Here is a 27,161-nt window from a genome sequence, read left to right as displayed (position 1 = left end):
CATCTCAGTCTGTCTCTCTTCCCCCTCACCCCCACTATCACATCCTGGGACCCTCTCCCCACCTCTCAGTCTGTCTCTCTTCTCCCCCACTATCACATCATGGGACCCTCTCCCCACCTCTCAGTCTGTCTCTCTTCTCCCCCACTGTCACATCCTGGGACCCTCTCCCCACCTCTCAGTCTGACTCTCTTCCCCCTCAACCCCACTGTCACATCCTGGGACCCTCTCCCCACCTCTCAGTCTGTCTCTCTTCCCACTCACCCCCACTGTCACATCCTGGGAGCCTCTCCCAACCTCTCAGTCTGTCTCTCTTCCCCCTCACCCCCACTGTCACATCCTGGGACCCTCTCCCCACCTCTCAGTCTGTCTCTCTTCCCCCTCACCCCCACTATCACATCCTTGGACCCTCTCCCCACCTCTCAGTCCGTCTCTCTTCTCCCACACTGTCACATCCTGGGACCCTCTCCCCACATCTCAGTCTGTCTCTCTTCCCCCTCACCCCCACTATCACATCCTTGGACCCTCTCCCCACCTCTCAGTCCGTCTCTCTTCACCCACACTGTCACATCCTGGGACCCTCTCCCCACCTCTCAGTCTGTCTCTCTTCTCCCCCACTATCACATCCTGGGACCCTCTCCCCACCTCTCAGTCTGTCTCTCTTCTCCCCCACTGTCACATCCTGGGACCCTCTCCCCACCTCTCAGTCTGACTCTCTTCCCCCTCACCCCCACTGTCACATCCTGGGACCCTCTCCCCACCTCTCAGTCTGTCTCTCTTCCCACTCACCCCCACTGTCACATCCTGGGACCCTCTCCCCACCTCTCAGTCTGTCTCTCTTCTCCCCCACTATCACATCCTGGGACCCTCTCCCCACCTCTCAGTCTGTCTCTCTTCCCCCCCCACTGTCACATCCTGGGACCCTCTCCCCACCTCTCAGTCTGTCTCTCTTCCCCCTCACCCCCACTGGCACATCCTGGGACCCTCTCCCCACCTCTCAGTCTGTCTCTCTTCCCACTCACCCCCACTGTCACAACCTGGGAGCCTCTCCCAACCTCTCAGTCTGTCTCTCTTCTCCCCCACTGTCACATCCTGGGACCCTCTCCCCACCTCTCAGACTGTCTCTCTTCTCCCTCACCCCCACTATCACATCCTGGGAGCCTCTCCCCACCTCAGTCTGTCTCTCTTCCCCCGACCCCCACTATCACATCCTGGGACCCTCTCCCCACCTCTCAGTCTGTCTCTCTTCCCCCTCACCCCCACTGTCACATCCTGGGACCCTCTCCCCACCTGTCAGTCTGTCTCTCTTCTCCCTCACCCCCACTATCACATCCTGTGACCCTCTCCCCACCTCTCAGTCCGTCTCTCTTCCCCCTCACCCCCACTATCACATCCTGGGACCCTCTCCCCACCTCTCAGTCTGTCTCTCTTCCCCCCCACTGTCACATCCTGGGACCCACTCCCCACCTCTCAGTCTGTCTCTCTTCCCACTCACCCCCACTGGCACATCCTGGGACCCTCTCCCCACCTCTCAGTCTGTCTCTCTTCCCATTCACCCCAACTGTCATATCCTGGGACCCTCTCCCCACCTCTCAGTCTGTCTCTCTTCTCCCTCACTGTCACATCCTGGGACCCTCTCCCCACCTCTCAGTCTGTCTCTCTTCTCCCGCACCCCCACTATCACATCCTGGGACCCTCTCCCCATCTCTCAGTCTGTCTCTCTTCTCCCTCACCCCCACTGTCACATCCTGGGACCCTCTCCCCACCTCTCAGTCTGTCTCTCTTCTCCCGCACCCCCACTATCACATCCTGGGACCCTCTCCCCACCTCTCAGTCTGTCTCTCTTCCCCCTCACCCCCACTGTCACATCCTGGGACCCTCTCCCCACCTCTCAGTCTGTCTCTCTTCCCCCTCACCTCCACTGTCACATCCTGGGACCCTCTCCCCACCTGTCAGTCCGTCTCTCTTCTCCCTCACCCCCACTGTCACATCCTGGGACCCTCTCCCCACCTCTCAGTCTGTCTCTCTTCTCCCGCACCCCCACTATCACATCCTGGGACCCTCTCCCCACCTCTCAGTCTGTCTCTCTTCCCCCTCACTGTCACATCCTGGGACCCTCTCCCCACCTCTCAGTCCGTCTCTCTTCTCCCTGTCCCCCACTGTCACATCCTGGGACCCTCTCCCCATCTCTCAGTCTGTCTCTCTTCTCCCTCACCCCCACTGTCACATCCTGGGACCCTCTCCCCACCTCTCAGTCTGTCTCTCTTCTCCCTCACCCCCACTATCACATCCTGGGACCCTCTCCCCACCTCTCAGTCTGTCTCTCTTCCCCCTCATCCCCACTGTCACATCCTGGGACCCTCTCCCCACCTCTCAGTCTGTCTCTCTTCCCCCTCACCCCCACTATCACATCCTGGGACCCTCTCCCCACCTCTCAGTCTGTCTCTCTTCTCCCCCACTGTCACATCCTGGGACCCTCTCCCCACCTCTCAGTCTGACTCTCTTCCCCCTCACCCCCACTGTCACATCCTGGGACCCTCTCCCCACCTCTCAGTCTGTCTCTCTTCCCCCTCACCCCCACTGTCACATCCTGGGACCCTCTCCCCACCTCTCAGTCTGTCTCTCTTCCCCCTCACCTCCACTGTCACATCCTGGGACCCTCTCCCCACCTGTCAGTCCGTCTCTCTTCTCCCTCACCCCCACTGTCACATCCTGGGACCCTCTCCCCACCTCTCAGTCTGTCTCTCTTCTCCCGCACCCCCACTATCACATCCTGGGACCCTCTCCCCACCTCTCAGTCTGTCTCTCTTCCCCCTCACTGTCACATCCTGGGACCCTCTCCCCACCTCTCAGTCCGTCTCTCTTCCCCCTCACCCCCACTGTCACATCCTGGGACCCCCTCCCCACCTCTCAGTCCGTCTCTCTTCCCCCTCACCCCCGCTGTCTCATCCTGGGAGCCTCTCCCCACCTCTCAGTCTGTCTCTCTTCTCCCTCACCCCCACTATCACATCCTGGGACCCTCTCCCCACCTCTCAGTCTGTCTCTCTTCTCCCTCACCCCCACTATCACATCCTGGGTCCCTCTCCCCACCACTCAGTCCGTCTCTCTTCTCCCTCACCCCCACTATCACATCCTGGGACCCTCTCCCCACCTCTCAGTCTGTCTCTCTTCTCCCTGACCCCCACTGTCACATCCTGGGACCCTCTCCCCATCTCTCAGTCTGTCTCTCTTCTCCCTCACCCCCACTGTCACATCCTGGGACCCTCTCCCCACCTCTCAGTCTGTCTCTCTTCTCCCTCACCCCCACTATCACATCCTGGGACCCTCTCCCCACCTCTCAGTCTGTCTCTCTTCCCCCTCATCCCCACTGTCACATCCTGGGACCCTCTCCCCACCTCTCAGTCTGTCTCTCTTCCCCCTCACCCCCACTATCACATCCTGGGACCCTCTCCCCACCTCTCAGTCTGTCTCTCTTCCCCCTCACCCCCACTATCACATCCTGGGACCCTCTCCCCATCTCTCAGTCTGTCTCTCTTCCCCCTCACCCCCACTGTCACATTCTCTCTTCCCCACACCCTATTTCATTCTACACCCCCCTCACACACGAAGATCTGCCCTCCCCGCCCCTCTGTGACACCAGCTCTCTCTCACACCCAGGAAAGCCTCTTCCCCTTCCTCAGACCCCAGGACTCCCATCCCCATCCCTCCCTCAAACTCTGGAACCCTCCTGCCCCTCCCCGGGGATCTGGGATCTTGGAGCTGCTCCCCCCTCTGGCCCTTCTCAGAGGATCTGTCTATATCTCCTCCTCTCTCTCCATCTCCCCGCCTCAAACCCCAGGATGCCCTCTGAGACCCTGGCCCTCAGTATTTGCCCCTTGTCACCTCCCAGGGTCATTGGTCCCCACACAATCATCTCACACTCTTGGACAGGGTACACTGACCAGCTCCCACCCTCAGAAAGATCCCAAACTCTTTGTCTGTCCAACCCTGCACCTCATGAACAATCTGCCTTCCCCACACTTCTGATTCCTGTACACACCTCTCAACTTAATCCTCTGCCCCCACCTCCCAGTTCTTCATCCCCCTACCCTGGGGGAGGAATTTCTTTAGCCAGAGGGTGGGGAATTAGCAGAATTCATTACCATGTACAGTTGTGTAGCCAGGTCACTGGGTTTTTTTAAAGTGGTTAATAGATTCTCAATTAGTCAGAGCATCAAAGTTTATGAGGAGAAAGCAGGAGAATGGGGTTGAGAGGGATAATAAATCAGCAGACTCAATGGGCCGAATGGCCTAATTCTGATTCTAATACTCAGAGTGAAATGGGGCAGAAGAGACAAGCTGTTGTGATAGGGGATTCATTGGTTAGGGGAACTGCCAGGGTAAAAAGAGCCTGATGGGAGTTGTATACTGACCCACAAACAGGAGTAAGGATGTGGTCTACAAGTTACAACGGGAGATAGAAAATGCATGCCAGAAAAGCAATGTCACAATAGTCATGGGGATTTCAATATAACCATATAACAATTGTGCAGGTAGATTGGGAACATCAGGTTGGTGCTGGATCCCTCGAGGGGGAGTTTCTAGAATGCCAAGGAGATGGCTTTGTAGAGCCCATTAGGGGACCAACTATTGTGAATTGGGTCTTGTGCAATGAACCAGAATTGATTTGAGACCTTAAAGTAAAAGGACCCTAAGGGGCAAGTGATCATAATGTGATCGAATTCACCCTGAAATTGGAGAGGGAGAAGCTAAAGTCAGATGTATCAGTGTTACAATGGAGACAAAAGAATTACAGAGACCTGAAAGAGGAGTTGGCCAGTAGTGTTGGGAAAGAACACTGGCAGGGATGACAGCAGAGCGGCAATGGCTGGAATTTCTGGAAGCAATTCAGAAGGCACCAGATATGTAATCAGCAAAGAGGATGTCAAGGCAAGATGACAGAACCATGGCTAACAAGAGAAGTCAAAGCCAACATAAAAGCCAAAGAGAGGCCATAGAGCAAAAATTAGTGGAAGTTAGAAGATTGGGAAGCTTTTAAATACCAACAGAAGGCAAGTAAAAATCATTAAGGAGGTAAGCCAAGTCCCTTGGCGCCTCAGATTTTTGAATTTTCTCTCCATTTAGAAAATAGTCTGTCATCTGTCATCCAAGTCATTGACATACAAAATTTAAAAAGCGATCCCAATACAGATCCCTGTGGAACACCACTAGGTACAGCCCCCTCCATCACAGGAAAAGCAATGGAGAATAAGGATTTCTGGGTGCATACTGTATACATTCTCTGATATTAACTGGAACCATTGAACTATTGAGTACAACTGCACAGAGCACTGTCATGGGAAAGCGGCGTCCATCATCAACGACACCACCACCCAGGACACGCTCTCTTATCACTGCTGCCATTAGGAGGGAGGTACAGGAGCCTCAGGACCCACACCACCAGATTCAGGAACAATTACCTCTCAACCATCGTGAACTGCTGTGGTTAATCTCACTCACCTCGACTTTAAACTGATTCCACAACCTACAGACTCACTTTCAAGGAATCGACAACTCATGTTCTCAGTGTTATTAATTTATTCATGTTGGCACTGTCTGCCCTCTTTTGCACATTTTTCAGTGAAAATGTATATCAGGGTAGCATATGGCAACATATATACATACTTGCCCTTTTAGGCCACTCACCCATCGGGTCTGCCCTGCCGTTCCATCGTGGCTGATTTATAATGCCTCTCAACCCCATTCTCCTGCCTTCTCTCCGTAACCATTGACATTCTGACTAATCAAGAACCTATCAACCTCTACTTTAAATATTCCCAGTGACTTGGACTTCACAGTCGTGAGTGGCAATGAATTCCACAGATTCACCACTTTCTGACTAAATAAATTTCTCCTCACCTCTATTTTAAATGGATGTCCCTCTATTCTGAAGTTGTGCCCTCTGGTCCTAGACTCCCCACTATAGGAAACATTCTCTCCACATCCACTCTATCTGTGCCCTCTGGTCCTAGACTCCCCCACTATAGGAAACATCCTCTCCACATCCACTCTATCTGTGTCCTCTGGTCCTAGACTCCCCCACAATAGGAAACATCCTCTCCACACCCACTCTATCTGTGTCCTCTGGTCCTAGACTCCCACACTATAGGAAACATCCTCTCCACACCCACTCTATCTGTGCCCTCTGGTCCTAGACTCCCCACTATAGGAAACATCCTCTCCACACCCACTCTATCTGTGTCCTCTGGTCCCAGACTCCCCCACCACAGGAAACATCCTCTCCACATCCACTCTATCTGTGCCCTCTGGTCCTAGACTCCCCCACTATAGGAAACATCCTCTCCACACCCACTCTATCTGTGTCCTCTGGTCCTAGACTCCCCCACAATAGGAAACATCCTCTCCACATCCACTCTATCTGTGCCCTCTGGTCCTAGACTCCCCACTACAGGGAACATCCTCTCCACACCCACTCTATCTGTGTCCCCTGGTCCTAGACTCCCCACTACAGGGAACATCACACCCACTCTATCTGTGGTCCTAGACTCACCCACTATAGGAAACCTCCTCTCCACATCCACTCTATCTGTGTCCTCTGGTCCTAGACTCCCCACTATAGGAAACATCCTCTCCACATCCACTCTATCTGTGTCCTCTGGTCCTAGACTCCCCACTATAGGAAGCATCCTCTCCACATCCACTCTATCTGTGTCCTCTGGTCCTAGACTCACCCACTATAGGAAACATCCTCTCCACATCCACTCTATCTGTGTCCTCTGGTCCTAGACTCACCCACTATAGGAAACATCCTCTCCACATCCACTCTATCTGTGTCCTCTGGTCCTAGACTCCCCCACTATAGGGAGCATCCTCCCCACATCCACTCTATATGTGTCCTCTGGTCCTAGACTCCCCCACTATAGGAAACATCCTCTCCACACCCACTCTATCTGTGTCCTCTGGTCCTAGACTCCCCACTATAGGAAACATCCTCTCCACACCCACTCTATCTGTGTCCTCTGGTCCTAGACTCCCCACTATAGGAAACATCCTCTCCACATCCACTCTATCTGTGTCCTCTGGTCCTAGACTCCCCCACTATAGGAAACATCCTCTCCACATCCACTCTATCTGTGCCCTCTTGTCCTAGACTCACCCACTATAGGAAACATCCTCTCCACATCCACTCTATCTGTGCCCTCTGGTCCTAGACTCACCCACTATAGGAAACATCCTCTCCATATCCACTCTATCTGTGCCCTCTGGTTCTAGACTCCCCCACTATAGGAAACATCCTCTCCACATCCACTCTATCTGTGGTCCTAGACTCCCCCACTATAGGGAACATCCTCTCCACATCCACTCTATCTGTGTCCTCTGGTCCTAGACTCCCCACTATAGGAAACATCCTCTCCACATCCACTCTATCTGTGCCCTCTGGTCCTAGACTCCCCACTATAGGAAACATCCTCTCCACATCCACTCTATCTAGGCCTTTCAATATTTGATAGGTTTCAATGAGATCTCCCCTCATTCTTGTAAACTCCAGCAAGTATAGGCCCTGAGCCATTAAAAGCTCCTCATATCTTAACACTTTCATTCTCAGAATCATTTTCATCAACTTCGTCTGGACCCTCTCCAATTCCAGCACATCTTTTTCTCCAATAAGGTGCCTGACAAGACTCACAATATTCCAAGTGTTGTCTGATCAATAAAGCGTTTATTCTGGAAACGAACGCTAACATTGCATTTGCCTTCCTTGCCATCAGCTCAACCTGCGGGCTAATCTTTAGAGATCCTGCATAAAGACTCCCAGGTCCCTTTGCACCTCTGATTCTTGAATTTTCTCCCCATTTGGAAAGTGTACAGTTCTGGTCAACAAATTATAGGAAAGAGATTAACAAAATAGATAGAGTACAGAAAAGATTTACTAAAGTGTTACCTAGGTTTCAGCATCTAAGTTACAGGGAAGGGCTGAGCAAGTTAGGTCTTTATTCTTTAGAGCATAGAAGGTTGAGGGGGGACTTGATAGAGGTATTTAAAATTATGAGGGGGATAGACAGAGTTGACATGGATAGGCTTTTTCCATTGAACGTAGGGGAGATTCAAACAAGAGGACATGAGTTGAGAGTTAGGGGGCAAAAGTTTAAGGGTAACACGAGGGGGATTTTTTTTACTCAGAGAGTGGTAGCTGTGTGGAATGAGCTTCCAGTAGAAGTGGTAGAGGCAGGTTCGATAATGACATTTAAAGTAAAATTGGATAGGTATATGGACAGGAAGGAATGGAGGGTTATGGGCTGAGTGCGGGTCAGTGGGACTAGGTGAGAGTAAGCATTCTGCATGGACTAAAAGGGCTGAGATGGCCTGTTTCCGTGCTGTAATTGTTATATGGTTATACGGGCCAGTGGGACTAGGTGAGTGTAAGCGTTGGTATGGACTAGAAGGGCCGAGAAGGCCTGTTTCCGTGCTGTAATTGTTATATGGTTATATGAAAAATAATCCACATATTTACTTCTTCTACCAAAGTGCTCAACCACACACTTCCTGAAACTGTATTCCATCTGCCACTTCTTTGCCTATTCTCCTAATCTAAATTCTTCTGTAGCCTCTTCATTTTCTCAAAACTACCTGCCCCCCAACCCATCTTTGTGTCATCTACAAACTTGGCCATAAGGCCGTCAATTGCATCATCCAAATCATTGACATATAACATGAACAGAATTGGTCCCAACACAGACCCCTGTGAAACACCACTAGTCACCGGCAGCCAGTCAGAAAAAATCCCCTTTATTCCCACTCTTTGCCTCCTGCCAGTCAGCCAATGCTTTATCCATGCTAGGAATCTTTCCTGTAATTCCATGGCCTCGTAGCTCCTCATGTGTGGAAGCTTGTCAAAGGGCTTCTGAAAATCCAAGTAAATGACATCCACTGGCTCTCCTTTCTATATCCTGCTTATTATTTCCACAAATAATTCCAAAAACTTGTCGGGCAAGATTTTACCAGAAGGAAACCATACGGACAGTTTCATCATATGCCTCCAATTATCCCAAGACTGCATCCTTAGGAATACATTCCAAAATCTTTCCAACCACTGAAGTCAGGTAAACTGTCTATAATCTCCATTCTTTTGTCTCTCTCCTTAAAGAGTGGAGTGACATTTTCAATTTTCCAATCCTCCTGAACCATTGGATGATCTTCTGATTTTTGAACCACCATGGACGGGTCTGTCACTGTATAACACCGGGGTACGGTACCGGTGGGGACGGGTCTGTCACACCGGGGTACGGTACTGGTGGGGACGGGTCTGTCACTGTGTAACACCGGGGTACGGTACTGGTGGGGACGGGTCTGTCACTGTGTAACACCGGGGTACGGTACCGGTGGGGACGGGTCTGTCACTGTGTAACACCGGGGTACGGTACCGGTGGGGACGGGTCTGTCACAGTATAACACCGGGGTACGGTACTGGTGGGGACGGGTCTGTCACTGTGTAACACCGGGGTACGGTACCGGTGGGGACGGGTCTGTCACTGTATAACACCGGGGTATGGTACCGGTGGGGACGGGTCTGTCACTGTGTAACACCAGGGTACGGTACCAGTGGGGACGGGTCTGTCACTGTGTAACACCGGGGTACGGTACCGGTGGGGACGGGTCTGTCACTGTATAACACCAGGGTACGGTACCGGTGGGGACGGGTCTGTCACTGTATAACACCGGGGTACGGTACCAGTGGGGACATGTCTGTCACTGTATAACACCGGGGTACGGTACCGGTGGGGACGGGTCTGTCACTGTATAACACCGGGGTACGGTACCGGTGGGGACGGGTCTGTCACTGTATAACACCAGGGTATGGTACTGGTGGGGACAGGTCTGTCACTGTATAACACCGGGGTACGGTACCGGTGGGGACGGGTCTGTCACTGTATAACACCAGGGTACGGTACCGGTGGGGACGGGTCTGTCACTGTATAACACCGGGGTACGGTACCGGTGGGGACGGGTCTGTCACTGTATAACACCGGGGTACGGTACCGGTGGGGACGGGTCTGTCACTGTATAACACCAGGGTATGGTACTGGTGGGGACAGGTCTGTCACTGTATAACACCGGGGTACGGTACCGGTGGGGACTGGTCTGTCACTGTGTAACACCGGGGTACGGTGCCGGTGGGGACGGGTCTGTCACTGTATAACACCAGGGTACGGTACCGGTGGGGACGGGTCTGTCAGTGTATAACACCAGGGTACGGTACCGGTGGGGACGGGTCTGTCACTGTATAACACCGGGGTACGGTACCGGTGGGGACGGGTCTGTCACTGTATAACACTGGGGTACGGTACCGGTGGGGACTGGTCTGTCACTGTGTAACACCGGGGTACGGTGCCGGTGGGGACGGGTCTGTCACTGTATAACACCAGGGTACGGTACCGGTGGGGACGGGTCTGTCACTGTATAACACCGGGGTACAGTACCAGTGGAGACGGGTCTGTCACTGTATAACACCGGGGTACGGTACCAGAGGGGACGGGTCTGTCACTGTATAACACCAGGGTACGGTACCAGTGGGGACGGGTCTGTCACTGTGTAACACCAGGGTACGGTACCAGTGGGGACTGGTCTGTCACACCGGGGTACGGTACCGGTGGGGACGGGTCTGTCACTGTGTAACACCAGGGTACGGTACCAGTGGGGACGGGTCTGTCACTGTGTAACACTGGGGTACAGTACCGGTGGGGACAGGTCTGTCACTGTATAACACTGGGGGTACGGTACCGGTGGGGACGGGTCTGTCACTGTGTAACACCGGGGTATGGTACCGGTGGGGACGGGTCTGTCACTGTATAACACCGGGGTACGGTACCAGTGGGGACGGGTCTGTCACTGTGTAACACCAGGGTACGGTACCAGTGGGGACTGGTCTGTCACACCGGGGTACGGTACCGGTGGGGACGGGTCTGTCACTGTGTAACACCAGGGTACGGTACCAGTGGGGACGGGTCTGTCACTGTGTAACACTGGGGTACGGTACCGGTGGGGACGGGTCTGTCACTGTATAACACCGGGGGTACGGTACCGGTGGGGACGGGTCTGTCACTGTGTAACACCGGGGTATGGTACCGGTGGGGACGGGTCTGTCACTGTATAACACCGGGGTACGGTACCAGTGGGGACGGGTCTGTACTGTGTAACACCGGGGTACGGTACCGGTGGGGACGGGTCTGTCACACCCGGGTACGGTACCGGAGGGGACGGGTCTGTCACTGTATAGCACCGGGGTACGGTACCGGTGGGGACGGGTCTGTCAGTGTATAACCCCAGTGATGTGGATGGTACATTGTGTTGTGTTGACCTGCTGTGCTGGTGATGTTCTGTACTGTGTTTTTTTTCTTTGGGGAATCTCTCTCCAGCCTGTCTCAGACAAGATGGTGAGTTGTGAAACATCATGGTGTGGCCTGCCTGCCTCATGTCTGCTCACTGTGTCTCCTCAGATCCCAGTGCCCTGGCGGGTCAGTCTGGTCCGGACCATGCCGTGATCGGAGGAGTTGTGGCTGTCGTTGTCTTCGTCACCTTGTGTTTGACCATTGTCCTTGGCCGTTACCTGGCGCGACATAAAGGTGCGTATGGTCTCACACCCAGTGACACCCTCCATCACAGGAGGTATTTTTAAAATGCAGCCAATGCAAACAGAGGAGACACCAGACAGAGTTTATAAGATCATGGGAGTTGTAGATAGGTTCTGAGACTTTATCCCATGGTAGAAAGGTCAAAGCCTTACTGTGAGTGGGGGAAGGCTAACAGAGATGTATCGGCCATCTTTTTACACAGTGGTGGATGCCCAAAATGCACTTCAACATTCAGCATTGTTTAATGCCAGCTCCAGGACACAAGGGTAAAGGAGAACAAAATAATTGTTACTACGGATTTGATACAGAACAAAATTATACAATAATTACAGAACACAATAATAGAAAAATACAATAAATATAAATAGATACGATAGCTTATACGCACAGATTGATTGTCTGTCCATAAACCATATAACAATTACAGCACGGAAACAGGCCATCTCGGCCCTTCTAGTCCGTGCCGAACACTTACTCTCACCTAGTCCCACTGACCCACACTCAGCCCATAACCCTCCATTCCTTTCCTGTCCATATACCTATCCAATTTTACTTTAAATGACAATACCGAACCTGCCTCTACCACTTCTACTGGAAGCTCATTCCGCACAGCTACCACTCTCTGAGTAAAGAAATTCCCCCTCATGTTACCCTTAAACTTTTGCCCCCTAAATTTCAACTCATGTCCTCTTGTTTGAATCTCCCCTGCTCTCAATGGAAAAAGCCTATCCACGTCAACTCTATCCATCTATCTATCATAATTTTAATTACCTCTATCAAGTCCCCCCTCAAACCTTCTACACTCCAAAGAATAAAGACCTAACTTGTTCAATCTTTCTCTGTAACTTAGGTGCTGAAACCCAGGTAACATTCTAGTAAATCTTCTCTGTACTCTCTCTATTTTGTTGACATCTTTCCTATAATTCGGTAACCAGAACTGTACACAATACTCCAAATTTGGCCTTACCAATGCTTTGTACAATTTTAACATTACATCCCAACTCCTATACTCTATGCTCTGATTTATAAAGGCCAGCAGACCAAAAGCTTTCTTCACCACCCTATCCACATGAGACTCCACCTTCAGGGATCTATGCACCATTATTCCTAGATCACTCTGTTCTACTGCATTCTTCAATGCCCTACCATTTACCATGTATGTCCTATTTAGATTATTCCTACCAAAATGTAGCACCTCACACTTATCAGCATTAAACTCCATCGGCCCACTCTTCCAACTGGCCTAAATCTCTCTGCAAGCTTTGAAAACCTATTTCATTATCCACAACGCCACCTACCTTAGTATCATCTGCATACTTACTAATCCAATTTACCACCCCACCGTCCAGATCATTAATGTATATGACAAACAACACTGGACCCAGTACAGATCCCTGAGGCACACCATTAGTTACCAGCCTCCAACCTGACAAACTACTCTCTCGCATCTCCCATCCAGCCACTGTTGAATCCATTTTACTACTTCTTCCATGCAGAACCTTGTCAAAGGCCTTACTGAAGTCCATATAGACAACATCCACTGCTTTACCTTCGTCAACTTTCCTCGTAACCTTTTCAAAAAATTCAATAAGATTTGTCAAACATGACCTTCCACGCACAAATCCATGCTGACTATTCCTAATCAGACCCTGTCTATCCAGATAATTATATATACCATCTCTAAGAATACTTTCCATTAATTTACCCACCTCTGACGTCAAACTGACAGGCCTATAATTGCTAGGTTTATTCTTAGAACCCTTTTTAAACAATGGAACCACATGAGCAATACGTCAATCCTCTGGCACCATCCCCGTTTCTAATGACATTTGAAATATTTCTGTCAGAGCCCCTGCTATTTCTAAACTAACTTCCCTCAAGGTCCTAGGGAATATCCTGTCAGGACCTGGAGATTTATCCACTTTTATATTCCTTAAAAGCACCAGTACTTCCTCCTCTTTAATCGTCATTGTTCCCATAACTTCCCTATTTGTTTCCCTTACCTTACACAATTCAATATCCTTCTCCTTAGTGAATGCCGAAGAAAAGAATTTGTTCAAAATCTCCCCCATCTGTTTCGGCTCCACAAATAGCTGTCCACTCTGATTCTCTAAGGGACCAATTTTATCCCTTACTATCCTTTTGCTATTAATATAACTGTAGAAACCCTTCGGATTTATTTTCATCTTACTTGCCAAAGCAACCTCATATCTTCTTTTAGCTTTTCTAATTTCTTTCTTAAGATTCCTCTTACATTCTTTATATTCCTCGAGCACCTCATTTACTCCATGCCCCCTATATTTATTGTAGATATCTCTCTTTTTCCTAACCAAGTTTCCAATATCCCTTGAAAACCATGGCTCTCTCAAACTTTTAACCTTTCCTTTCAACCTAACAGGAACATAAAGATTCTGTACCCTCAAAATTTCACCTTTAAATGACCTCCATTTCTCTATTACATCCTTCCCATAAAACAAATTGTCCCAATCCACTCCTTCTAAATCCTTTCGCATCTCCTCAAAGTTAGCCTTTCTCCAATCAAAAATCTCAACCCTGGGTCCAGTCCTATCCTTCTCCATAATTATACTGAAACCAATGGCATTGTAAAGTAACACTGGGTACAGGAGTGTTTATACATAAGGTGACTCTGACAGGAAATGATAAAGTAGTGGTGTTTGGGGGTATGGGGGGGTGGAGGTGTTGATCAGCCTTACTGCTTGGGGAAAGTCAGTATTCCTGAGTGTTGTGGATGTTGCGTAGCCTCCTCCCTGATGGGAATGAGACAAACAGTCTGTGAGCTGGGTGTGTCGGGTCCTTCATGATGTTACCAGCCCTTTTCCGGCACCTTTCGGTGTACATATCGTTGGTGGTGGGTAGGCTGGTCTCGATGATGCTTTGGACTATTTTGACTCCCCGTTGTGGAGTGCAGTGTAGTGCCCATACCACGCAGTGTCAGGACGTTCTCGATGATGTGGGTATGGAGCTCAGCTCTCTTCACAAAGTAGCGATGTTGGTGAGCTTTCCTGATCGTGCAGGCTATGTTTCTGGGGTTGTGGTGGGGGCAAATACGACAGAACCGTTCAGCATGCTGTTAGACAGGGAATGGAGAGATGTGAACTGTCTGAAGATTAAACTGGTCGCACAGAGATGGTGAGCTGTAGAGCTTATTCCTGCACTGTAAGGTTTGATGTTTTAAAGAAGAGATTGGGGAATTCAGAGATCACAGCTGACTGCCCACCGATGACGAGACCTCGGAGAAACCCTCCTGAAGAGTCCGGAGGCTTTCCTGTAGAACCGTCAACAGGGGAAACACAAAGTGGGAGCTGGGGGAAAATAAAGCTACAAATCACAGGCCCTGGAAATCTGAAATAAAATCAGAGGGTGCAGGAAGACTCAGGAGGTCAGGCAGCATCTGTGGAGAGAGAGGCGGAGTTGCTGACCCATCAGCAGAAAAGTCATTGACCGGGGCACTGTCTCTCCCTGTGACCTGAGGGTTTGGGGAAGACATGGCAGTGAGGGAAGGGGGGTGGGGGTTGGGAGGTGTGCTAGCACTGAGCTGAGTGGTCTCTGGGTCACTAAACCCTGTCGGTGTGTGTGGCTGCAGGAACGTACCTGACCAATGAGGCAAAGGGAGCTGAAGATGCACCAGACGCTGACACAGCCATCATCAACGCTGAGGGCAGCCAGGCCAATGCCGAGGAGAAGAAAGAGTACTTTATCTGATCACCCCCAGCACCTCCCTCATCATCTTCTCTCTCCTAACATCTGCCCCAAAACTGCTTCATCATCTTCTCTCTCTCCTGACATCTGCCTCAATTGTCCCAAAACTGCCTCAAAATCTTCCATATCTGCCCCGACCTCTGCTCTAACATCCGCCCCAGCATCTCAGCTGTCCCAACATCTGCCCCTTTATCTGCCCCAGCAAGTGTAGCTGCTCCTAACTCCTGTCCCAACACCTACTCCAACGACTATCCCAACGGTTCCTGAATACGACTCTTAGAGACTGGCTGCAAGTGGCTGATTCAGCCAGTCCTACCCGGTGAAGGGGTATCAGACCTCTCATCCCTCCCCTCTAGCCACTGTCCTTCACCTGTTGCTCTCCCTTCCCTCCCCTCCCCTCCCCTCTTCCATCACCTCCTCCCCACATTTGCGTGTATCAGTGATTACCCGAGCCGCGTTCGGTGTGGCAGCCCCCACCCCCATCACCATCACTGTCCGAAGGTCTTGCACTAGCCACAGACACATGGTGGACGCAATCACTGGCTGCCGGTCGATACTGCAGACTGTTCTGGAGGGCTGTGAACGATTCCGAGATAAGCTGGGTGAGAGGAGGGCAGGTGTTCTGGGGTCTGCTCCCTCACCCTCACCCCTCCTCCCTAACACCCTCTCCATTCAGGGTCACAGCCAGTCAGTGCAGCCAGGTGCTAGTGCAGGCAAAGGGGAGCATGTTGCTGCTGGTTTGCCAGCTTCCCGTGGGATTTATGAACCTCTCATCATCTTCACAGTACCCCCACCATCCATTGTTGGCCTACCCTCCTCTACGAGAGTCTGTCCAAATGTTTACTCTCAAACCTGAAGCACAAATAACTGGAGTGAAAGGTTTCTGCCAGTGAGGGTGTGTGTGCACACTAGTGAGATTGGGGTTGGTGTGTACACAGTAGTGATATTGGTGTTGGTATGTATACACTTTAATATGTGGGTGGGTGGCAAATACTGGTGAGAGTGTGTGTGAGTGTGCACACACTAGTGAGGTTTGGATGGGTGTGCAAACACGTGAAAGTTTGGATGTGTGTACATACTGGTGAAAGTATAGATGTGTGTGCAAACACTAGTGAATGTGTGGTGTGTGTGCTCATTCCAGTGAGATTGTGGTGTGTGTGCAAACACCACTGAATGGGTGTGTGTGCACACACTAGTGGGAGTGGATGTGTACACACTAGTGAGATTGGGGTGAGAGTGCATTCTGGAGTGTGATTGGGGTGGGTGGACTCATCCTAATGTAAGTGTGGGTGTGTGTGCATGCACCAGAGAGATTGGGGTTAGTGTGCATACACTAGTGTTATAGGGGTGGGTGTGTACACACTAGTGAGGTTGGGGTGGGTGTGCACACATTAGTGGAAGTGTGGATGGGTGTGTACCCACTAGTGAGATTGGGGTAGGTGTGCACATGCTAGTGAAAGTGTGGGTATGTGTGTATTCCTTAGTAAGATTGGGATGGGTGTGCACACACTAATGAAAATGTGGGTGGGTATGTACACACTAACAAGGTTAGTACACACACTAGGACAGTGTGGAAAGGCGCTATTTTCACAGACTAGTGAAAATGTGGGTGATTTTCACACAGTAGTGAGATTGGGTGCGTATGTGTGTACATCAGTGAAATTGTGGATGGGTGTGCACACACCAGTAAAGGTGAGCTTACAGTGAGGTGGCGTACATATTGGTGAGTGTGTGCAATAGTGAAGGTGAGAGTGCACACTACTGAGAGTGTGCATAGTGAGAGTGAGTGTGCATGCGCACGCTGCCTGACACCATCGTAAGTGTGTGAGCTGTAGTGTGAGTGGGTGTGTCCCTGTCTGTTGGTGTCCAGAAGTCAGACAAAGGCCAGGCCAGGAAAAGCAGTGACATGGAAGGTCACTTTGGGGAGAATGGGTCAGAAGGTCAGATGGGTGAAGTTGCTGGAATGTGATGCGATGACAGTGCTAATGTTGCGACAGCTGCATTGGATGGCGATAGCACTAGGCCATAGGCTGAATGAGCCCTTTTATTTCAGCCTCCCTCCTCACCTGCCTGCACCCTAGGGTGTTACTGGCAGATGGTGACTCCCCATTCCTTGGTCCTCCCCACCGGAGATATCTCTGAGCCCACCCTTCTAGTCTCACCCTGTACCCAGCCTGACCTGCCCTGCCCCGCAGAGTTACTGAGGTAGGACGTCCCCCTTGCCTGCACTGTGGAGACTAATGGGTTAAATTCTGGGTATGTGGACAGAGCCCCACCCCTCAGTGACCAGGGGTGTGAGGAGAAATGGTCCCTCAGCCGCAACCCCTTGCTGGCGGCTGCAGAATTGCATCACCTTCGACAGGGGTCTGCACAACTGGATTTCGTGCCGCCAGTATTGCAGGGCTGCAACTTCACCCTCCGCCAACAGCTGCAACACTGCAACTGCATTTCCACCTTCCCCAGCGGCTGCACAACTGTAGCTCCATCCTGCACCGGCAACTGCAATTTGCAGCTCTACCCTCTCCGCCCTCTGTCAACACCAACACCATCTCTGCCCACTGAAGCCGCATGATTGCATCCCCAGTATCTGCAGTTCCCCGCATCAACAGCAGCAATGGTGCAATTGCCTCCACGTCAGCTGCAAGCCGCGGGGGCCGGAGCCCCGCACTGCGGCGGGTCGCTGTCGAACCATTCAGGACAAATCTCCATGCAATATTGTATCAGGTGGATGTGTACATGTCACAAATCTGGGACTGCCGATCTATATATTGTATTAAACCATGCTTTTTATTAATAATGCGTTATAAATAGGGAACAAGGGGGGACAGACAGGCTCTGCTGTCGTGTGGGACTGGATGTCTTTGTAAAGTACGGAAACTCAGAAACCCCTTACACCAGTCTGCATGAATACTGAAGCATCCGTTTATTTGTGGGTGGGGGATGGGGAACGACTCTCCATTCACTCCGGGAGCAATAACTCCCACACGGTGTCGCCTTCACACAATCCTAATTTGTACTAATTCGGCGCCGTTCCCATCCATCTCTCCGGTTCTTTCCGGGCGGTGTAACTGCAATGCGGCGGGCCCTGCCCGGCCGGCGGGGGGGAGACCGGACCACTGTCGCTCACGGTTCTGTGTGAATTTATTTTGTTAGTCATCAAACTATTAATAAAAGTTACGATGCTCTCATGACTGAGTTGTGGAAGAATTAATTCCCGGGAACCCGCATTCCGGAATGGAAAGGCGATCTGCCATTGAGAGGGGAGATTCACTGTGGGGCAGGGGGAGGGAGGGAGGGAATCTCCCTGTGGGTCAGAGGGAGAGAGTGAGGGAATCTCCCTGTGGGTCAGAGGGAGGGAGGGGAATCTCCCTGTGGGACAGAGGGAGGGAGGGAGGGAATCTCCCTGTGGGTCAGAGGGAGGGAGGGAGGGAGGGAATCTCACTGTGGGACAGAGGGAGAGAGTGAGGGAATCTCCCTGTGGGACAGAGAGAGGGAGGGAGGGAATCTCCCTGTGGGTCAGAGGGAGAGAGTGAGGGAATCTCCCTGTGGGTCAGAGGGAGGGAGGGGAATCTCCCTGTGGGTCAGAGGGAGAGAGTGAGGGAATCTCCCTGTGGGTCAGAGGGAGGGAGGGAGGGGAATCTCCCTGTGGGACAGAGGGAGGGAGGGAGGGAATCTCCCTGTGGGACAGAGGGAGGGAGGGAGGGAATCTCCCTGTGGGACAGAGGAAGGGAGGGAATCTCCCTGTGGGTCAGAGGGAGGGAGGGAATCTCCCTGTGGGTCAGAGGGAGGGAGGGAGGGAAATCTCACCGGGTCAGAGGGAGGGAGGGGAATCTCCCTGTGGGACAGAGGGAGGGAGGGAGGGAATCTCCCTGTGGGACAGAGGGAGTGAGGGGAATCTCCCTGTGGGTCAGAGGGAGGGAGGGAGGGAGGGGAATCTCACTGTGGGACAGAGGGAGGGAGGGAGGGGAATCTCCCTGTGGGTCAGAGGGAATCTCCCTGTGGGTCAGAGGGAGGGAGGGGAATCTCCCTGTGGGACAGAGGGAAGGAGGGAGGGAATCTCCCTGTGGGTCAGAGGGAGGGAGGGGAATCTCCCTGTGGGTCAGAGGGAGGGAGGGAGGGAGGGGAATCTCACTGTGGGTCAGAGGGAGGGAGGGGAATCTCCCTGTGGGTCAGAGGGAGGGAGTGAGGGAATCTCCCTGTGGGTCAGAGGAAGGGAGGGAATCTCCCTGTGGGTCAGAGGGAGGGAGGGAGGGAAATCTCACAGGGTCAGAGGGAGGGAGGGGAATCTCCCTGTGGGACAGAGGGAGGGAGGGAGGGAATCTCCCTGTGGGACAGAGGGAGTGAGGGGAATCTCCCTGTGGGTCAGAGGGAGGGAGTGAGGGGAATCTCCCTGTGGGTCAGAGGGAGGGAGGGAGGGAATCTCACTGTGGGACAGAGGGAGGGAGGGGAATCTCACTGTGGGTCAGAGGGAGGGTGGGAGGGGAATCTCACTGTGGGTCAGTGGGAGGGAGAGAGGGAATCTCCCTGTGGAACAGAGGGAGTGAGGGGAATCTCCCTGTGGGTCAGAGGGAGGGAGGGAGGGGAATCTCACTGTGGGACAGAGGGAGGGAGTGAGGGGAATCTCACTGTGGGTCAGAGGGAGGGAGGGAGGGAATCTCCCTGTGGGACAGAGGGAGCGGAATCTCCCTGTGGGTCAGAGGGAGGGAGGGGAATCTCCCTGTGGGTCAGAGGGAGGGAGTGAGGGGAATCTCACTGGGTCAGAGGGAGGGAGGGAGGGAGGGGAATCTCCCTGTGGGTCAGAGGGAGGGAGGGAGGGGAATCTCCCTTTGGGTCAGAGGGAGGGAGGGAGGGGAATCTCCCTGTGGGTCAGAGGGAGGGAGGGAGGGAATCTCACTGTGGGACAGAGGGAGGGAGGGAGGGGAATCTCAATGTGGGTCAGAGGGAGGGAGGGAGGGAATCTCCCTGTGGGACAGAGGGAGTGAGGGGAATCTCCCTGTGGGTCAGAGGGAGGGAGGGGAATCTCCCTGTGGGTCAGAGGGAGGGAGGGAGGGAGGGAGGGGAATCTCACTGTGAGACAGAGGGAGGGAGGGAGGGGAATCTCCCTGTGGGACAGAGGGAGGGAGGGAGGGAATCTCACTGTGGGACAGAGGGAGGGAGGGGAATCTCACTGTGGGTCAGAGGGTGGGAGGGAGGGGAATCTCCCTGTGGGTCAGAGGGAGGGAGTGAGTGGAATCTCACTGTGGGTCAGAGGGAGGGAGGGAGGGAATCTCCCTGTGGGACAGAGGGAGGGAGGGGAATCTCCCTGTGGGTCAGAGGGAGGGAAGGAGGGGAATCTCACTGTGGGACAGAGGGAGTGAGGGGAATCTCCCTGTGGGTCAGAGGGAGGGAGGGGAATCTCCCTGTGGGTCAGAGGGAGGGAGGGAGGGAGGGAGGGGAATCTCACTGTGAGACAGAGGGATTGAGTGAGGGGAATCTCACTGTGGGTCAGAGGGAGGGAGGGAGGGAATCTCCCTGTGGGACAGAGGGAGGGAGGGGAATCTCCCTGTGGTTCAGAGGGAGGGAGGGAGGGGAATCTCCCTGTGGGACAGAGGGAGGGAGGGGAATCTCCCTGTGGGTCAGAGGGAGGGAGGGAGGGGAATCTCCCTGTGGGTCAGAGGGAGGGAGGGAGGGGAATTTCCCTGTGGGACAGAGGGAGGGAGGGAGGGGAATCTCCCTGTGGGTCAGAGGGAGGGAGGGAGGGAATCTCACAGTGGGACAGAGGGAGGGAGGGAATCTCACTGTGGGACAGAGGGAGGGTGGGAGGGGAATCTCACTGTGGGTCAGAGGGAGGGAGGGGAATCTCACTGTGGGTCAGAGGGAGGGAGGAGGGGAATTTCCCTGTGGGACAGAGGGAGGGAGGGAGGGGAATCTCACTGTGGGTCAGAGGGAGGGAGGGAGGGAATCTCCCTGTGGGACAGAGGGAGGGTGGGAGGGGAATCTCACTGTGGGTCAGAGGGAGGGAGGGAGGGGAATCTCCCTGTGGTCAGAGGGAGGGAGGGAGGGAATCTCACTGTGGGACAGAGGGAGGGAGGGGAATCTCACTGTGGGTCAGAGGGAGGGAGGGAGGGGAATCTCCCTGTGGGACAGAGGGAGGGAGGGAGGGGAATCTCCCTGTGGGTCAGAGGGAGGGAGTGAGGGAATCTCCCTGTGGGTCAGAGGGAGGGAGTGAGGGAATCTCCCTGTGGGACAGAGGGAGGGTGGGAGGGGAATCTCACTGTGGGTCAGAGGGAGGGAGGGAGGGAATCTTCCTGTGGGCAGAGGGAGTGAGGGGAATCTCCCTGTGGGTCAGAGGGAGGGAGGGAGGGGAATCTCACTGTGGGACAGAGGGAGGGAGTGTGGGGAATCTCACTGTGGGTCAGAGGGACAGAGGGAGGGGAATCTCCCTGTGGGTCAGAGGGAGGGAGGGAATCTCCCTGTGGGTCAGAGGGAGGGAGTGAGGGAAATCTCACTGGGTCAGAGGGAGGGAGGGGAATCTCCCTGTGGGACAGAGGGAGGGAGGGAGGGAATCTCCCTGTGGGACAGAGGGTGTGAGGGGAATCTCCCTGTGGGTCAGAGGGTGGGAGGGAGGGGAATCTCCCTGTGGGACAGAGGGAGGGAGGGAGGGAATCTCCCTGTGGGTCAGAGGGAGGGAGGGGAATCTCCCTGTGGGTCAGAGGGAGGGAGTGAGGGGAATCTCACTGTGGGTCAGAGGGAGGGAGGGATGGGAATCTCCCTGTGGGTCAGAGGGAGGGAGGGAGGGGAATCTCACTGTGGGTCAGAGGGAGGGAGGGAGGGAATCTCCCTGTGGGACAGAGGGAGGGAGGGAGGGAATCTCACTGTGGGACAGAGGGAGGGGAATCTCACTGTGGGTCAGAGGGAGGGAGGGAGGGGAATCTCCCTGTGGGTCAGAGGGAGGGAGGGAGGGAATCTCACTGTGGGACAGAGGGAGGGAGGGGAATCTCACTGTGGGTCAGAGGGAGGGAGGGAGGGGAATCTCCCTGTGGGACAGAGGGAGGGAGGGAGGGGAATCTCCCTGTGGGTCAGAGGGAGGGAGTGAGGGGAATCTCCCTGTGGGTCAGAGGGAGGGGGTGAGGGGAATCTCCCTGTGGGTCAGAGGGAGGGAGTGAGGGAATCTCCCTGTGGGACAGAGGGAGGGTGGGAGGGGAATCTCACTGTGGGTCAGAGGGAGGGAGGGAGGGAATCTCCCTGTGGGCAGAGGGAGTGAGGGGAATCTCCCTGTGGGTCAGAGGGAGGGAGGGAGGGGAATCTCCCTGTGGGTCAGAGGGAGGGAGGGAGGGAATCTCACTGTGGGACAGAGGGAGGGAGGGAGGGGAATCTCACTGTGGGTCAGAGGGAGGGAGGGAGGGAATCTCCCTGTGGGACAGAGGGAGTGAGGGGAATCTCCCTGTGGGTCAGAGGGAGGGAGGGGAATCTCCCTGTGGGTCAGAGGGAGGGAGGGAGGGAGTGGAATCTCACTGTGGGACAGAGGGATGGAGGGAGGGGAATCTCCCTGTGGGTCAGAGGGAATCTCCCTGTGGGTCAGAGGGAGGGAGGGGAATCTCCCTGTGGGACAGAGGGAAGGAGGGAGGGAATCTCCCTGTGGGTCAGAGGGAGGGAGGGGAATCTCCCTGTGGGTCAGAGGGAGGGAGGGAGGGAGGGGAATCTCACTGTGGGTCAGAGGGAGGGAGGGGAATCTCACTCCCGTACGCCCTCTCGTCACCACCTGAGATTCTACCAACAATGGTTGTGTCATCAGCAAATTTATAGATGGTATTTGAGCTATGCCTAGCCCCACAGTCATGGGTATATAGAGAGTAGAGCAGTGGGCTAAGCACACCAGTGTTGATCATCAGCGAGGAGGAGATATTATCACCAATCCGCAGATTATGGTCTTCCGGTTAGGAAGTCGAGGATCCAATTGCAGAGTGAGGTATGGAGGCCCAGGTTCTGCAATTTCTCAATCAGGATTGTGGGAATGATGGTGTTAAATGCTGAACTGTAGTCATAGAAACATAGAAAGCCGACAGCACAATACAGGCCCTTCAGCTCACAAAGTTGTGCCAAACATGTCCCTACCTTAGAAGTTACTAGGCTTACCCATAGCCCTCTATTTTTCTAAGCTCCATGTTCCTATCCAAAAGTCTCTTAAAGACCCTATTGTATGAACAGCATCCTGACGTAGGTGTTTGTGTTGTCCAGGTGATCTAAAGCCGTGTGAAGAGCCATTGAGATTGCATCTGTGGTTGACCTATTGTGGCGATAGGCAAATTGCAATGGGTCCAGGTCCTTACTGAGGCAGGAGTTCTGTATAGTCATGATCAACCTCTCAAAGCATTTCAACATTGTCAATGTGATTACTACTGGGTGATAGTCATTAAGGCAGCCCACATTATTCTTCTTAGGCACTGGTATAATTGTTGCCTTTTTGAAGCAAGTGGGAACTTCCGTCCGTAGTAGTGAGATGTTGAAAATGTCCTTGAATACTCCCGCTTGCTGGGTGGCACAGGTTTTCAGAGCCTTTCCAGATACTCCATCAGGGTTCATTCTCTTTAAAGACAGCCTAACATCAACTGCTGAGACAGAGATTACAAAGTTATGCATGCAGCAGGGATCTTCACAGCTGTAGATGTGTTCTCCCTTTCAAAGTGGGCATAGAAGGTGTTGAGTTCATCTGGTAGTGAAGCATCACTGTCATTCATGCTATTGGTTTTGCTTTGTAGGAAATAAAGTATTGCAAACCCTGCCAGAGTTGCTGTGCATCTGATGTTGCCTCCAACCTCATTTGAAATTGCCTCTTCACTCTTGAAATAGCCCTCCACAAATCATACCTAGTTTTCTGGTAACATTCAACAAACTCACTCTCTTGAGATCCATTACCAACCTGGTTTTTCCGATTGACCTGCATGTTGAAATCTCCCATGACTACCATAACGTTGCCCTTTTGACACATCTTTTCTATTTCCCATTATAACCTGTGGTCCACATTCCAGCAGGGTTGTATATAACTGCCGACAGGGTCCGCTTACCCTTGGGGTTTCTTAACTCAACCCACAAGGATTCAACATCTTCCAATCCTTTGTACATCTTTCTATTGATTTTATGCCATTCTTTAACAGCAGAGCCACGCCACCCCCTCTGCCTCCCTTCCTATCCCTTTGTTACAACGTCTAACCTTGGGCATTCAGCTCCCAACTACAACCATCCTTCACCCATGATTCAGTGACGGCCACAACATCATACCTGACAATCTCTAATAGTGCAACAAGATCATCCACTTATTTCTTGTACTCTGTGCATTGAGATATAACACTTTGTTTCTGCATCCCTAATACACTGATACTCACCCTGCTGGCTGCAATTTTGTCCTATCATCAACCTGCCCTTCCTGACAGCCTGACTACACGCTATCTTTGCTCTTTTACCATCCGTCTTATTTGGAGTCCCTTCACTCCAGTTTCCATCCCTCTGCCAAATGTTTAAACCCTCTCCAGCAGCTCTGACAAACCAGCCTGTGAGAATATTGTTTCCCCTCGGGTTCAGGTGCAACCCGGCATTTTTGAACAGGTCATACCTCCTCCAGAAGAGATCCCAATGATCCAAGGAACTGAAGCCCTGCCCCCTGCAGCAGCTTCTCAGCCTCGCATTTATCTGCCAGACCATCCTGTTTCTACCCTCACTGACTCGTGGCACCGGCAGCAATCCAGAAATTACTACCCGGGAGGTCCTGCTTCTCAGCTTTCTACCCAGATCTCAAAATTCTCTTTTCAGGACCTCTTTGCTTTTCCTTCCTATGTCATCCTCTTGGCTTGTTCCACGGAGGTTGGGTGTGAGTATTGAGAGGGCTCCGGCGAACCGCTCTGGTTGGCTTGTGCCCCAGTGGTGGTGATAGGCTTCAGAAGAAGTGATGCTTGTGACCCTCCTCAGTATCCTGTAAGATGGAAGCTCCCAACCTGGGGTTCACAGGTCTATGGCGTAAAAAAGGTTGGGAGTCCCTGGTGAGGAGTGGAATAGTGGTGGGTCAAGAGGCTGACACCATATTCCCTTTCAAAGACGAAGGCCTTTCCATCCTTACTTTGTATCTCTGAATCTCCACAACCACCCCCTCTTTGTCTCTTTCATTGCTCCCATCTGAAATTTTACACAGACAAGTGCGAGGTGTGACACTTTGGTAGGGCCAGAAGGGTAGGTCTTATACAGAAGGGCACTGAGGAGTGTGGTAGGACAGAGGGACCTGGGAATACAGGTCCATAATTCATTGAAATTGGCATCACAGGTAGATACGGTTGTAAAGAGAGCTTTTGGCACATTGGTTTTTAATAAATCAAAGTATTGATTACAGAAGATGGGATGTCATGTTGACATTGTATAAGACATTAATGAGGCCTAATTTAGAGTATTATGTGCAGTTTTCATTACCTACCGACAAGAAAGATGTAAACAATATGGAAAGAGTACAGAGAAGATTTACAAGGATGTTGCCGGGTCTGGAGAACCCGAGTTATAAGGAAAGATTGAATAGGTTAGGGCTGTATTCCCTAGAAACGTAGAAGACTGAGAAGAGATTTGATAGAGGTATACAAAACTATGAGGGGTATAGAAAGGGTAAATGCAAGCAGGCTTGTTCCACGGAGGTTGGGTGTGAATAGAACTAGATGTCATGGGTTAAGGTTCAAAGGTGAAATGTTTAAGATGAACATGAATGGGAATTCCTTCACTCAGAGCTTGGTTAAAGTGTGGAACAAGCTGCCAGTGCAAGTGATGGAGAAGGCTTGGTGTCAACGTTAACCAGAAGTTTGGATAGGTAGATGGATGGAAGGAGTATGGGGAGCTGTGGTCCAGATGCAGGTTGGACTAGGTAGATTAATGGTTCAGCACACAGACCAGATGGGCTGAAACATTAAGTGTGTGTCTTCAGGCTCCTGTACCTCCTCCTTGAAGGTAGCAATGAGAAGAGGGCACGTCCTGGGTGATGGGGGTCCTTGACAATGGATGTTGCCTTTATGAGGCATTGTGGCGACCCATTTCCCGGCACATCCGAACCGACTCACAATTAGATAGCCTACGGGGGTTTGCGAGCACAGAGCTTTGGAGCCTCTGCGCCACGGGGGGCAGGTTGAGGGAGGCTTAAAAGTGAGGCTGAAGATTTCGAATAAAGTTTTCCTTCGACTGCAGGGGCGGGCATCGGCCACCGCTGCAGCGGCCATACGAGGGGCCGTTTATGGTGCTCCGGAACAACGGGTCCACATTCGTGCTGGACGTTGGGGGGAAAGAGGAGGTTTTCACGGTAGACCGCCTCAAATCGGCCCATGTGGACCTGGCGCAACCGGCCGAGTTTCCGGCACCTCGGCGCAGAGGCCGACCTCCCAAGCGGGTTCTGGCCCAGACTGTGGACATTGGGGGGTGTATCGCCGGTTCTGGGGGGGGGGTTATGTGGCGACCCTTTTCCTGGCACATCCGAACCGGCTCACAATTAGATAGCCTACGGGGGTTTGCGAGCACAGAGCTTTGGAGCCTCTGCGCCACGGGGGGCAGGTTGAGGGAGGCTTAAAAGTGAGGCTGAAGATTTCGAATAAAGTTTTCCTTCGACTGCAGTTACCGACTCCGTGTCGTAATTTTAGCGCTGCGTGTAGCACACCGCTACAGCATCACCTTTTAAAGGTGTCCTGAATGTTGGGGAAGCTAGTTCCAGTGATGGAAATGACTGAGTTTAAAACTCTCTGCAGCTTTTTCTAATCCTCTGCAGTGGCCCCTTCATACCAGACAGTGCATTGATATGTTGGGCCCAGGATAGATCCT

At 52.5% G+C, this 27,161-nt stretch overlaps 2 protein-coding genes across 3 annotated transcripts in view; one reads left to right on the top strand and one right to left on the bottom strand.

The window, feature by feature from the left end:
* LOC132393583 (cell adhesion molecule 2-like) overlaps positions 1–18,106 on the top strand; it is a 225,939-nt gene extending 207,833 nt beyond the window's left edge. The window contains exons 10-11 of the mRNA XM_059969022.1: positions 11,493–11,618; positions 15,232–18,106. Of these exons, the coding sequence (XP_059825005.1) occupies positions 11,493–11,618; positions 15,232–15,350 (245 nt within the window). The 3' untranslated portion in view covers positions 15,351–18,106. The remainder of the gene's footprint in view (positions 1–11,492; positions 11,619–15,231) is intronic.
* Positions 18,107–18,245: 139 nt separating this feature from the next.
* Positions 18,246–27,161, bottom strand: part of gatd3 (glutamine amidotransferase class 1 domain containing 3) — a 48,372-nt gene continuing 39,456 nt past the window's right edge. The window contains exon 8 of one of the 2 annotated variants that reach the window (XM_059969023.1): positions 18,246–18,478. In XM_059969023.1, coding sequence (XP_059825006.1) covers positions 18,344–18,478 — 135 coding nt within the window. In that variant the 3' untranslated portion in view covers positions 18,246–18,343. Of the gene's footprint in view, positions 18,479–23,021; positions 23,939–27,161 lie in introns of those variants that run through there. The other variant, XM_059969024.1, reaches the window with a different exon arrangement.

Source organism: Hypanus sabinus, chromosome 4 (assembly GCF_030144855.1).
Source record: "Hypanus sabinus isolate sHypSab1 chromosome 4, sHypSab1.hap1, whole genome shotgun sequence".
In the NCBI taxonomy this organism is placed as follows: domain Eukaryota; kingdom Metazoa; phylum Chordata; class Chondrichthyes; order Myliobatiformes; family Dasyatidae; genus Hypanus; species Hypanus sabinus.
Note: the sequence above shows the minus strand (reverse complement) of the source record. Positions and strands in the feature narration are given on the sequence as shown.